This window comes from Chaetodon auriga, chromosome 21 (genome assembly GCF_051107435.1).
Source record: "Chaetodon auriga isolate fChaAug3 chromosome 21, fChaAug3.hap1, whole genome shotgun sequence".
Taxonomy (NCBI): Eukaryota; Metazoa; Chordata; class Actinopteri; order Chaetodontiformes; family Chaetodontidae; genus Chaetodon; species Chaetodon auriga.
In genome coordinates this window covers 9,179,436-9,191,528 of record NC_135094.1, presented here as the reverse complement: position 1 = coordinate 9,191,528, position 12,093 = coordinate 9,179,436, and the positions used below count along the sequence as shown (strand labels likewise).

Sequence of the window (12,093 nt, the reverse complement as noted above, 5' to 3'; positions counted from 1 at the left end):
CACCAAATAAATGAGATCTGGACCAAACCAAAGTGAAGTGTAAGGCAAGCTGTTTTTGTTGTTTCTCTCTCTCTATGAACCAGTTCCCACTTACAATGAGTTCAATCTTATTGTAAAAACTAGAGAAAACAGGACTTTCTGTGGCACTTAGTTGTATTATATGGGTGGTTTTTATCACGACATTAATCTGCTGGCTGGGAGGCAAATGAAGACCACATAGCTCATGTTTGCACATATTTTTATACTTACATGACCGCAGATGCACATCCTCACATTACAAAGCCTCCCATAAAGTGCACTTTTAAAAAGCAGTGAGGTTGATGACCTGTTTAGTGAAACTGCAGCAGCTGACAAACTGCCCCAGCTGATCATTTTTCACCACCAACCCAGTCAGTTTGTGTTTTTACTAATGTAAAAGCGTCCAAATGCCCTTGGTGCTCATTGGAAATTTGACCCATCCTTCTTCTCCACTGCAGCACGCTGGAAAATATCTCCTGTGCAGTGCAGAGCTGAAGAGAATCCTAATACTCACTGGAACAGGCATGAATGCATACATTTGAAACTTGACAAATGACGGTGTGAGACATTCGTAGCACATTGAATTTTGACTTTGGATGACATTACAGTGCAGTGGTTTCTCCACTCACTCAACATATCCAATAAATCCAGACATCACATTTATGCAACAGTCAGGAAAAATCAATCTGAGTGTCTTCCACATGAGTGGCAACTAAGTGTGTAGTTTTTTTTCCCGGAATAGCTCTTTCCTCACTGACTGATTTATGATATAGAGTTAAACATGCAATAAATAGAGATAATTTTGAACAGAGGCACCTCCAAACTCCTTTCGCTGAGAGGATTAACGCACCATCACGACCCTTTCGCTTCCTGCAGAGATCAGAAGCAGAGCAATGATTCCAACACACGCACGCACGCACTCAGAAAGAATTTTGCAAATAGCCCCATTGATAGGACAGGAAGGTGAAGAATGAAGTGGGATCTGCTTTCCCTCTGAATGAGGGATGCATGGACCTTGTGCAGATTGGGCTCTTGGCAGCTGCTCTAGGAGCTGTTACTCATAGGATCTATACCTGTCTAGACCAAGACCAGTGTGAAGGTCAGGCCTGAGAGGGCATTGCTCCTGTAATGATAAAGGACGGAAACGGAAATAACTGTTTTCAGAGTTGGTTGAGTTTTTGCTGCCATCTACTGGTCTGTAGATTGAACAGCTTTTATCCAACACAGCGACACTCGCTCTAAATCCAGAATATGTACTAATTCAAAGCAGGTTGTGACTGAGTGTATGAGTGTGTTCACACTGGAAAAGTGATAAAACAGTGTATACTCATAACAGTCTGTATGCATATTTAAAAAACCCTTCAATTTTGAGTGTGAAGTCGATGGGCATCAGAAAATGGAGGAACTGCTCCAAACATGTTTGGATTACTTTCATAAAGGACACAGAGAAGCAGTGAAGAAGCAGAAACCAGAGACGTTCGACGTTTTTGCTTGAAAAGTGACTGAAGCAATGAATCAGTTGTCAAAATATTTGCAGATGGACTAATCTTTGCAGCTCTATATATACATACAGCACACACTGTACTCTATACAACTAGTTTGAAATTGGAAACTGAAACTATGGCCCAAAACTCAAGACAAAAGATGTACAAAGCCATGGTGAACTTTTCATATAATTTAATCATAAGCACTTTCACATTAATCAGTTTGCCCTGAATCACGTCTTCAGACAGAATAATAAGAACACACAGCATATGGAAAACCTTTATGACAGGGTTGAATCAGAAGCAAAAATAATGTAACATGGCAAAGAAGTGGTGTTTACTTCTGAAGAAACTGACTCTAAAATGTAACTTATTAACAGCTCATATGAAATAAAAATGTAACTGTGTTGCTCAAGAGTAACAGATGTGTAATCTTTCATTTTTATTCTGCAGTTTTATATTAGCTGAGTTTTTAATAAAGATATGCAGCTAAAGTGCAGCCCAGATTCATTTCCCTTCTCGCTCTGCCCACTCACTGTAGCCTCCTTTATAATGTCTCGCCCTGAGAGAAAGAAGCAGAAAGAAGAGAGCTTAGTCCCTAGTCACTGTTGTTTGTTTTTCCACTAAAAGGTCATCCGGTATTCAACAAACCAAAGAAGCATCCGAGGACACTGGACTCTAGCCGCTACAGGACTGATTAATAATTAAATAACAACACACAAAATAAATGTGCCATTTATAGTGCGGGCCAGCTCCACTGCAGTCCGCTGTGTGGTTTAGTAGGGTCCACATTATCTAACATGGCAGATGTTTAATTAAATTTGTCTGGATTTTCATGCAGAGAGTTAAACAGTGGAGTCACATTTGTTTGCTCTTTAGGTAATAACTGATCTGTCAGTTTGAAAGCGCACCTGCAATGGGTCATATAATAACTGGACAACTGGATGGATATGTTTCATGTGTGTGTGTATATAAGTGCATCTGCTGATATTTACTTGCTAAATCCCAGCTGACGGGCGATGTCCAGAGCTTTGGCGCTCCTGTTGCCGCTTTTGCAGTGAAACACAATGTTGTCGTCATCTTTTCCGGGAGCCCTCACTTCAAATTTCTGCTGAAAGTGCTCTGGGGACAGCTTCAGAGACTCCTCCAGGTTGCCCACTGATATTCACAAACAGAATGAAAGAAAGGAAAGAAGGAGGGAAGGAAAAGAGAGCCACTCTTTTCCCACTTTGGACATATGTGTCAGCACTTACGTGGGATGTTGACAGCATCTGCAATGCGTCCAGCCTGGTACTCATCAGGATTTCTCACATCAAACAGCTGAACATCATGGTTGGACAGCATGGTCTTCAGCTGCGAGTAGCTCACCACTGAAGCTGAGGTGGAAACATGAAGGACAACGCTCTCACATCAAGTCAAAATTCACTTGGTGCCAAATTGTACCCTTTTACTGATGCCTGTAAAAACCTACAAACCTACCATCCATTGATATAATAGTAACCTGTGTTAATTTAGTGCAGGTCGACTGCTTTTTTCTCCCGTGAGGATAAACTAGAGCTTTCCCTGCTGACAGTGCATTGTTGTCAGTTTGAAACAAAAATGCCAGAGTCAACCAAACTCTCTGTTTCAACAATCACATGAAAACACTGGATTCTTCAGTGTGTTCAGTCTGACAATGCTGGCAGCAGAGGTGGAAGAAGTACTCAGATGATTAATGAAGTAAAAATCCCAGTGTAGAAATATTCTATATGCATTCAAAATTATAATTTAATTTAATTTTAACTACTTCATAATTTAATAATGCACCCCCGGGATCAATAAAGTCTCATCTCACCCTGCAAATTATGAAATGAAAAATACTCAAGTAAAAGTAGTCTACTTCAAAGACTACAGTATGAGTCAACGTAGTTAACTTCCACCACTGGCAGGTAGTATTATCACAGGCAGCCTCTTACAGTGCTATAAAAGACTACAGTAATGAGGTTATATGATTTTATTTTTACAATGAAAATAACACTTCATAACGACATTTCACCACTATAATAAAGAATATTATGACCCTCAGGAGATTAAGAATTCACGATAAAGTCTCCGGCAGGCAGGCCAACAGGATTATGACAGGGCTATTAAGGTGATTTGTGGATGCAGCTGTCTGTATGCCAGGAATATATGTGTGTGTGTCTGTTTTTACCGTTGTTGGATGCTTCTCCGCATGCAGGACTGGAGGTTGCAAAAGCCCGAAAAACTGCACCAAAGGTCGGGTAAGACCTCCGGCTAACTTCCGCACCAACCTTGCACAAGCTCCATGACAGCGCGCACGACAGCATGACGAGGATCAGGCCACCGCGCGGACCAGAGCGCAGTGAGCTCATGATGAGCGACCTGCACGCGCCCATAGATGACTTTTCCCTTCTTCTTCTTTAGAAATTTCTACACTGGGCGATGCATTTGCCGCCATCTTCAGGTCTGAAAAGTTTCGACATGCTTGTGGTTCAAGAAGACGTTTCGCCTCTCATGCAAAAGGATTCTTCAGAACTGAAGAATGCTGATTTCAGCATCAAAATGATCTTAACAACCGCATGTTTTCAAACAGAGGATACGACACTTAAACATACTCAGTCCAAACTTCATTCAGAATGACCAGGATCTCAACTAACAACATTTTAAACACCTGTTTTCTTTGTGGACTCAGTGAGTTTTCTCATAGCTCTGTACTTTGCTCTGCTATCATTAAAAATGCTAATTCAAATACCTTCTCGTCACTTTAACAATAACCCAACATCATCCTGTCTCATACACCATTAAGGACATCTATGTCAGGTTATAGAATTTCAGGCATTGGTTCTCCTCTTGTATGTTCTTGTGATGATATGCGCAGGTAGATTAATACTAAGGACTGGTTTATAACACACTGTGGTGCAGGCAGACTTCCATCCAGACCAGACTTTGGTTCAGAAAGCATTGTTGTCAGACACTGCTTGCAGGAGTTGAAGCTATTTAATTTTCTACAAACTGTGATCATTTAGACAGAACTTTCTGTTTTTCCATTTCACGGCAACCTGAGATTTGCTGGAAGACGACATGTCTTGGTTCATAGCTTAAATCCAATTTGAGAGCCCACAACCTCTGTGGATTTGTGCATTTCAGCTGCTATCAGCTGGGACTGGAGTCGAGCAACAGACTTCACAAGATTCCCTGAGAGCTTTGGCTTGTACAGTTTTGTCTGTGGAAAGACAGTTTGTCATCAAACAAAGCCGACAGACATTTGGATGACTTAAGACTTTGCAGCCTTGTGCTGCTCACATCTCTGTACAAATATTGTTTTATCCTCAGTCTTTACAAACTTCATGAGCTGTCTTTGCTCGAAGAGTTATGCAACTTGTCAACTTGTCTTCCCTCACCTGACGAGTTTCTAATGGGGTGCAAGGTTTCACCATAAATTTACTGACTCATGTACTTTCCCATTTTCTATTCCTTACTATAATCTAGGCTCAATTCATTTTTCCTATTCTAGATCAGCAGTACAAAGAAAATTTGTTTTTCTCTTTGTTGACTATCATTACACGCCTTCATCTCATTGGCAGCCTCTCAGTCTCCAGAAAAAAAAACTCTCCCATCACCACCCACCACCCCCAGATGGAGGAATATGTCATGTAGCTTAATTTACTGTTCCCTGGGGGGAGTTCTGACCAATCTGATGGCATAATTCGGCCATTGTGAGGGAATAAATTTGGTGCAGCCTCATTATCACTGCTGAACCTAACACGTTAAAGCATCTCTTCACTGACCCTTGAGATCTCCATTCACATATTACTGTAGCAACAAAGTAAAGTCTTCACAAACAGACCAGCCTTGTTTCTAACTGCCCACATACTTCCACTTCTGAAAGCTGCCAGTATCATATTCCTGCCACATACACTGTAACTGCTGAAACACGTCTGTCTTTGGTGCCTGCTTCCTTGAAAACCATGCCGAAACGACTTTCTTTCTCTGCCAGAGTCTTGTAGCCTTCTTGCTTCGCTGCTGTGCACCAGTCTGAGCTGACTATGCTGTACATGGGTCAGTGGATTCAAACCTGGGGTCAAGACACCCCAAGCAATCACAAGATGAATCTGAGGGGTTGTAAGGTAATTAACAAAGAAGAAGGGGAAAAGCATTGCATTACATAAGTTATGCATATTTTTCTGCTTTTTCAGATCTTTGCTTTTGCTTGTGGCAGACTCTGTAACAGACCAGCCAGAACAGTATTTACATTTGAGATTAAAAAGAGGTGAGGAGCATACATAATCAAACCAGGAAGTAAACACAAGGTGCCGCTTAAGTTAATGGGAATGTTATTTTATTTTTGTGGTATTTGGTGATAAACCAACATACTGGACAAATTAACATTTTGAATATCATGGTGGCTCTAGAGGTAGGATGAAAGGATCATCAAAGTCACAGGATTAATCATTTAAGAGACATGACTGTCTGCACAAAATCCTGGGCCAATCCATGAGAAGATGCTAAGATATTTCAAAGGATGAGTGAAAATGTCATCCTTATGGTGGCACTAGAGACAAAGTCAGTATGCTACAACCTCTGGGGAATATTGCTGTCTCTATAACATATGACAATCCATCCAATAGCTGATGAAAGCATTTCAGTAGAAACAAAAATAGAAATTTCATGGTGGTGCTAGAAAAAAAGTTGTGGGATGACCAAAGTCAGTAAGATTTATCCTCTGAGGAACATGAATGTCTGTACCTGGTATCATGGCAACACATCCAATAATTATTGACATATTTCAGTCTGTGGTGGGCCCACCAACAGACCCCATCCCCAGAGATGCGCCGCCTGGATGTGTCACTTTTGTCCAGCAGATGTCCTCATTGGATTTCCCATTTGCTTATTTGAATTTGAATCTGTTTGTCAGTGGTAGTCAGCCACCCTCAATTTACTTGCCTGTGTGCTCGAGGCTGAATTTATGAGGTGATCCCAGGGATAAGGAATGGAGGTAGAAAAGTCTGGTGCCATCTGGTGGACATGTAAAGAATAAGACTGAAGAGGCCTGGGAAGGTGGGGATGTGGTTGAAGAGAAGGACAGAGAGAGACAGTATTGATTGCCTTCTCAGCCAGATGGCTGTTGAGAAAAATGGAAAGCTGATCACATAGAAAAGCAGATCAGATCAGTGTCTTGCTCACGGACACTTAAAAATGGTGACTGAAGGAATTGGGATCAAACTGCCAACCCTATGATTAGTGAACGACCTGCATGCTCTACCTCCTGAACATAGTTCACAGGAGATACAATAATATGTATTAAGTATCTCAAAATTGTACTTGAATACAGTGATTTCATAAATATATGCAGTTACATTACTCCACCACAAGTGCAGGAAATTAAGTATATTTAAGTGTGTGTGTTTGCAGCGCTCTGGCTCATTCAATGCTGCAGCTTAGGATGCTGCGGTGGAAGTATCTGACCTGTACGCCATAAAGTTTAAAGCCACTGCACCTGCCGAGGGCATCATTGGAGGAATTAATAATGCTGAACACTTCAGTTCCTCTTGTACTGATTCACTGTTCCTGCAATCATGAAGGACAATAAACAGATAAATAATAACAATCAAATAGAGGATGAGTCATTGTCTCTGGCCTGTTGAGTGATTTAATAGCTAGAAAGATGTTTTTTTTTTTTTTTTTTTTTTTTTAAGTAATATAAAATGTCATTCTAATGCGAGAAACTTCAATTAATCATTCAGGGTCACAAACCCTTTTCAATGAATCTGTGGGATGTATTTTAAGTTATAACTGGCCTGCAGAGAGGCTTTTATTCCTGGTGCAGTGTTAACTGTTTATTTTTGGAAGCTTTGCATTTGCTGCACAGCAGAAATGACTGTTCAAAGGGGAAATAAAAGACGGGCAAAGAAAAGCTTGTGAAGCTATTTAGTTGGTGTATGACTCATCTTTGATCCTCATACAACCCAGATGTTCTTCGTGAGATTTTCCAGTCCAGTCTGTTCATGTTGGCAAGTCGTGAAACCTCCCTTAAATAAGATAATGAACACTTACATGAACTGATTACGGCTTTGACAGCTGAATATGATCGCTCCAGATTTCGCGAGAATGTCTTGCTGAGACAGGTCTCGAACAAAATTAATTTTCTCCTGATTTCTTGGACAGAACAATGTCATTTTAGAGTTAAAATGATTAGAAGACATGTATGCCTGTGAAATATGGGTCCATTGTGTACTTCGGTGACTACAGGGCGAAAAAAAATCTGTCATAATCGGTAATAACATTTACTTCTCCCGTTGACATGAATAGGACCTGCCGCAAGTCTCATAATCGGGCGGGTAGGGGATGACACCCACGTGACACAAATACCGGAAATGACTCTTGAGGGTGCCGTCTCGTTTCTGAACACCACATCCAAACACAGCCACGCCTCGGACTGACCCACATCGTGTGTAAAGCGGGCTACTACAGAAAAATATTGAAATATATTTTACAGCTTTCCCTTTTAAAACTTCAACCAGTTCCAATCTAGAGATATAGAAATTATTTCTATACAGGGTTTACATCCTGGAAACGTTATTTGCTCTTTCAGTCGGTTTGCGACATCGTTTAAAAAAAGCAACCCCCCTACGCCGATGGTATAATCCATAACGCAGCGTCATATCATTCCCCGACTCAACCTGAACGCTTTACTAGCAGAGCCAGACGGTTTCATCTGTTTTCGCTAAACCTCCACAAGTAAAGCTGTCATAATGTCGATGATGTGTGGTGGATGTTCCTCGCCGGCTGAAGCCAACGAAGAAATTCAGGAAATCTGTGAGAGCGTAAGTACAAAAAATAGGATATTATCAATAGACTTTGATTTTCTTCTCCCGAAACAGTACACACACAGTAAACACTGTGTTTTTATGATGCCATCATATGATTGTGTCTCAGGTCAAGGCCCATGCAGAACAAAAAGCAGGGAAGACTTACGATGTGTTCGTAGCCAAGACCTACACGAAACAGGTTGTGGCCGGGACCAACTTCTTCATTAAGGTAAGTTCAATATTTACTGTAAATGCTGATTATGTTTTTAAAGTCCTAACAACTTGTCAAGAAAGTCAGCGAGTATACGTTGGCATGTTTGCAGTGTGGACGCATTGAAAGGTAATTTAATAACAACTATGTCTTATCAAGTTAGAGGAAGATGCTGTTATGCCGGTTTAAACTCTTCCTGAGACTCAACGTTTACTTCCTTGCAGGTTCATGTGGGGGGAGACGATCATGTTCACCTACGTGTTCACAAAGAGCTGCCACATGAGGGAGGAGGCACCCAGCTGAGTGATATGGAGCAGGGCAAGAGCCACCAGGACCCAATTACATACTTCTAATGGGATCCCAAACCAAACCAAGCAAAGCACCAGTGCCTACAGGCTGATTACCACACTATCCTGGCTCATTATACAGAGCTGCCATTCCTAAGCTGTATTAACGTGCTGTAGATAGTGATGTTTGGAGGATGTCAAAATGGAATCATTTTGTACAAGATGGATTAATAAATTAATCTGATTTGCCGTGACTGTGTTAGGTGTTGCTTTTCTTTCTGTGGTATCTGATTTGTAAAATAGCTGCAGGCCAGGTCGTAAGTCTTCAGAAAATGGCTGTTGTTCCACAGACGCGAAGAAGGCAAACAGAAGCCTGTTCTTTATGTGGCAGCTGCTGACGTAGCTCCAGGTTCTTGATTGATTGCATAGACTTTAAGATTATGCTGTCGCTTCTGAAGCGTCTTCTCGTCTGTGGAAAATCATGATACAGTGTTTGGTGGAAAGAATAATAATTATTTTAAGAATACACTCTCTTATTTTAAGATGTTAACCATATATGGGAAAATGAATAAGCAATGAAAGGTTAAATGTATGTCAATTGACATTTTTTAATCAGGAGAGACAAGTGAATGAAGTGCAGATAATTGTTTATTACCACAAATGATGTGTGATGAATAAGTTTTGACAGAAAGTCTTTGGTACCTTGACTCTACAGAGAGATTCTGTAATTAAGGGGAATCGCCCTGAGTAGCAGCAAGATAAATCCCTCCTCAGAGTCCACACACGGGTGGTGGCTGATGACTCAAACCATCCCATGATGTCCACCTGAGAGATACAGGAAACCACCAATCCCCTATAAGTGCTGACTTGGTGTAAATTTTTGATTGAAACAGCAAAACAATGCAGTGTTTTGGTCAATAAACACACAAACAGCCTGTATTTTTCTGATTATTCTTTCAACTTCTCTGGCAGAACAAGGAAAATCTTCCACTTTAGAAATAATTCAATTAAAGGAACTCTTTCACAGCGAAACATCTGATTCAAGCTATTGTTCCAGGCCACACCAAATCCTGCAAGCAGCACAGTCAGAAACTGGTGACTGTACCACTGTAACCATGTTTGTTGCATCAAGACCTGAAGTAACTTGGTTGCGTGTCAGCTTCACGTGTCAGTCATATCCCTGTCATCTCAAGTCTCATGACTTTTGTTCCTCTTTGTTAAGATGTGATTTTTGACAGATTACACAGTTGGCCAGTTGACACCGATTCAGTGCCTAACTGATGACTGACTGACTCCTTGGGCGTCAGGTTTTTTTATGAGACAAAAAAATGGCATTGACTAAAATCTGATCTGACGGACCTTTATCTGTCATGATTGGTAAATGTGTCTAAAATGCCAATGCAAGACGAGTGAAGCAACTTCTGAAAAGTGGCTAACTGTTAATTGCTCACATTTGCCAGTCTGTCCTTAGGTCCAAAATGTTTGAATGACACTTTGGCTCCCTCTAATGTCCAAACCAGGAATCACATTAGTGCTCTCCTCCCCTGTAGTGCCTCATCGTGTGTGATAGGATTGGTGTAGGCTAGCCGTGTTTTAAAATGTGTATTCATTACTTCTATTTTTACACTGATAAACTTATACCAGATAGCACTGTTGTTATATTTGGTTGATGTTTTAAAAACATTCAACTTTGAGAGAACAACATTGTGCCCCGTTATTTTAAGTGTATATTTGTTTACGTTTTTGACAAAATGGCACCATTACAAGTATGCCGAATTAGCCACAAGAAGTTTTTATTAATGACTGTAGAGATATTTATCACATGATTGCTCTAATACTGAAAAATAACCAAAAACATGATAATTCTCAAGCAAGTTCTGGATTCTTCATTTACTTGTATGGATTTCTGATCTTACCTTTGAGCACTAGATGGAGTGTGAGCACTGTCTATTTCCTGGGACTGCTGCGACATGCATGCAGGCTTGGTCTTGGCCTGTTACTTGAGGTGGATTTTTAATTGCATGCAACATAATCTTCTTTTAAACCAGTAAACTGATCTGTGGGTTATAGACCAGTAACTTTGTTCAGGAGAAAACAAATAGGGACTTGTTTGAAGTCTTATGGAACACATACTGTGGATCTCTTCTCACAGTATAAAATTTGTAAGGACAATAGACTGTACCAGTTATCTTCAGGATTGTTGGTAAGACTTATCTGTAACCCCCAATTTATTATTATTATTTATATTTCTAAACGGTATATATATACTGTTTAGAATATACATAAAGCAGTGATAGAGACATTCTATGGCTTTTAATGTATTTGTCAATGATTATAACTTCTCTGTACGTGATGTTTAAACAGATAATGAATAATTAATACTGACTGTAATCATATCTTATGATACATGATCATAACACACATGAACAAATCCTTACAGTGTGCTATAAAGCATTACCTGTTTATACAAATTTATTCACAGGCTGGTTTAAAACTGTTCATAAATGTGTATAAAATTCATTTGGACATGCTGAGTTTGAAACATTCATTCCTGACATTTTTCTTGACCAGAAAAAACTTCTTAAATCAACCTGGCTCTGTCAGAAGGTGAGAAAATCCAGGTTGCAACACCTCAAAGCATAAAGACATCAATTTGTGGTTTCATGAGGGGTTATATGACAGACTATTTCTTGGCTGGATGTAGTGACTTCCTGACATCTCTTTGGTTATGACTCCATAATACTAAGGCTTAATATATCATAGCTGCACACACTGTCAACATGTCCAGTCAAGAGGCTGGACAGTCCTGTACAACGCTGTACAGGTCCAGTATAAAAAGCTCCTGCAGCTGCACTCTCAATGAGACAAGCGCAAGTAAAACTTGCTGCTGAATTTGACAATGAAGCTCACAGACGAATTACTGATCAATGTAGGACTTGTGACAGTAACATCAAAGTAAATAGTTATTTACCTTTTGAAATGGGGTGGTTCACCATGCATGCTGTCTCTTTCCTTGACTCTTGTCTTGTCTGCTTTGGCTTTCTGCAGTATAGTCAGTAACTCTTCAGCGCTGTCAGAGTTGACTGCTGTCAGGGGAGATGACTCGGCGAACAGTCCTGCCATGAACCACCATGCTTCGAACACCAGTTTCTGCAGTCTGCCATCAGGCCTCCCAGCTCTGTCCCCTCAGGAAGAACTGGAGTCAGTATGGTTGGAGTAGCAGCAGACCCTGCAGTGGGCACCATCATATCAGATGCTCCTTTCATGAGAGGAGACAGTGTGGT

General features: G+C 40.6%; 2 protein-coding genes across 2 annotated transcripts; one reads left to right on the top strand and one right to left on the bottom strand.

Annotated features, from left to right (window-relative positions):
• Nucleotides 1-1,678: 1,678 nt before the first annotated feature.
• LOC143339956 (thiosulfate:glutathione sulfurtransferase) lies at nucleotides 1,679-3,907 on the bottom strand. Its single transcript, XM_076761518.1, has 4 exons — nucleotides 3,694-3,907; nucleotides 2,756-2,878; nucleotides 2,498-2,660; nucleotides 1,679-2,064 (listed from the first exon to the last, which is right to left on the bottom strand). The coding sequence occupies exons 1-4, from the start codon at nucleotides 3,896-3,898 to the stop codon at nucleotides 2,010-2,012; spliced, it is 546 nt and encodes a 181-aa protein (XP_076617633.1). The 5' UTR covers nucleotides 3,899-3,907; the 3' UTR covers nucleotides 1,679-2,009.
• Nucleotides 3,908-8,170: 4,263 nt separating this feature from the next.
• Nucleotides 8,171-9,063, top strand: LOC143339914 (cystatin-B-like). The gene is made up of 3 exons (XM_076761469.1): nucleotides 8,171-8,326; nucleotides 8,439-8,540; nucleotides 8,747-9,063. The coding sequence occupies exons 1-3, from the start codon at nucleotides 8,255-8,257 to the stop codon at nucleotides 8,873-8,875; spliced, it is 303 nt and encodes a 100-aa protein (XP_076617584.1). The 5' UTR covers nucleotides 8,171-8,254; the 3' UTR covers nucleotides 8,876-9,063.
• Nucleotides 9,064-12,093: the final 3,030 nt, after the last annotated feature.

Coding starts and splice junctions, on each gene's coding strand:
- LOC143339914 (XM_076761469.1), top strand. CDS start 8,255: ATGTCGATGATGTGTGGTGGATGTTCCTCGCCGGCTGAAGCCAACGAA. Junction 8,327..8,438: donor TTCAGGAAATCTGTGAGAGC/GTAAGTACAAAA, acceptor ATTGTGTCTCAG/GTCAAGGCCCATGCAGAACA. Junction 8,541..8,746: donor GGACCAACTTCTTCATTAAG/GTAAGTTCAATA, acceptor ACTTCCTTGCAG/GTTCATGTGGGGGGAGACGA.
- LOC143339956 (XM_076761518.1), bottom strand. CDS start 3,898: ATGGGCGCGTGCAGGTCGCTCATCATGAGCTCACTGCGCTCTGGTCCG. Junction 2,879..3,693: donor CGGAGAAGCATCCAACAACG/GTAAAAACAGAC, acceptor TTTCCACCTCAG/CTTCAGTGGTGAGCTACTCG. Junction 2,661..2,755: donor AGATGCTGTCAACATCCCAC/GTAAGTGCTGAC, acceptor TGTGAATATCAG/TGGGCAACCTGGAGGAGTCT.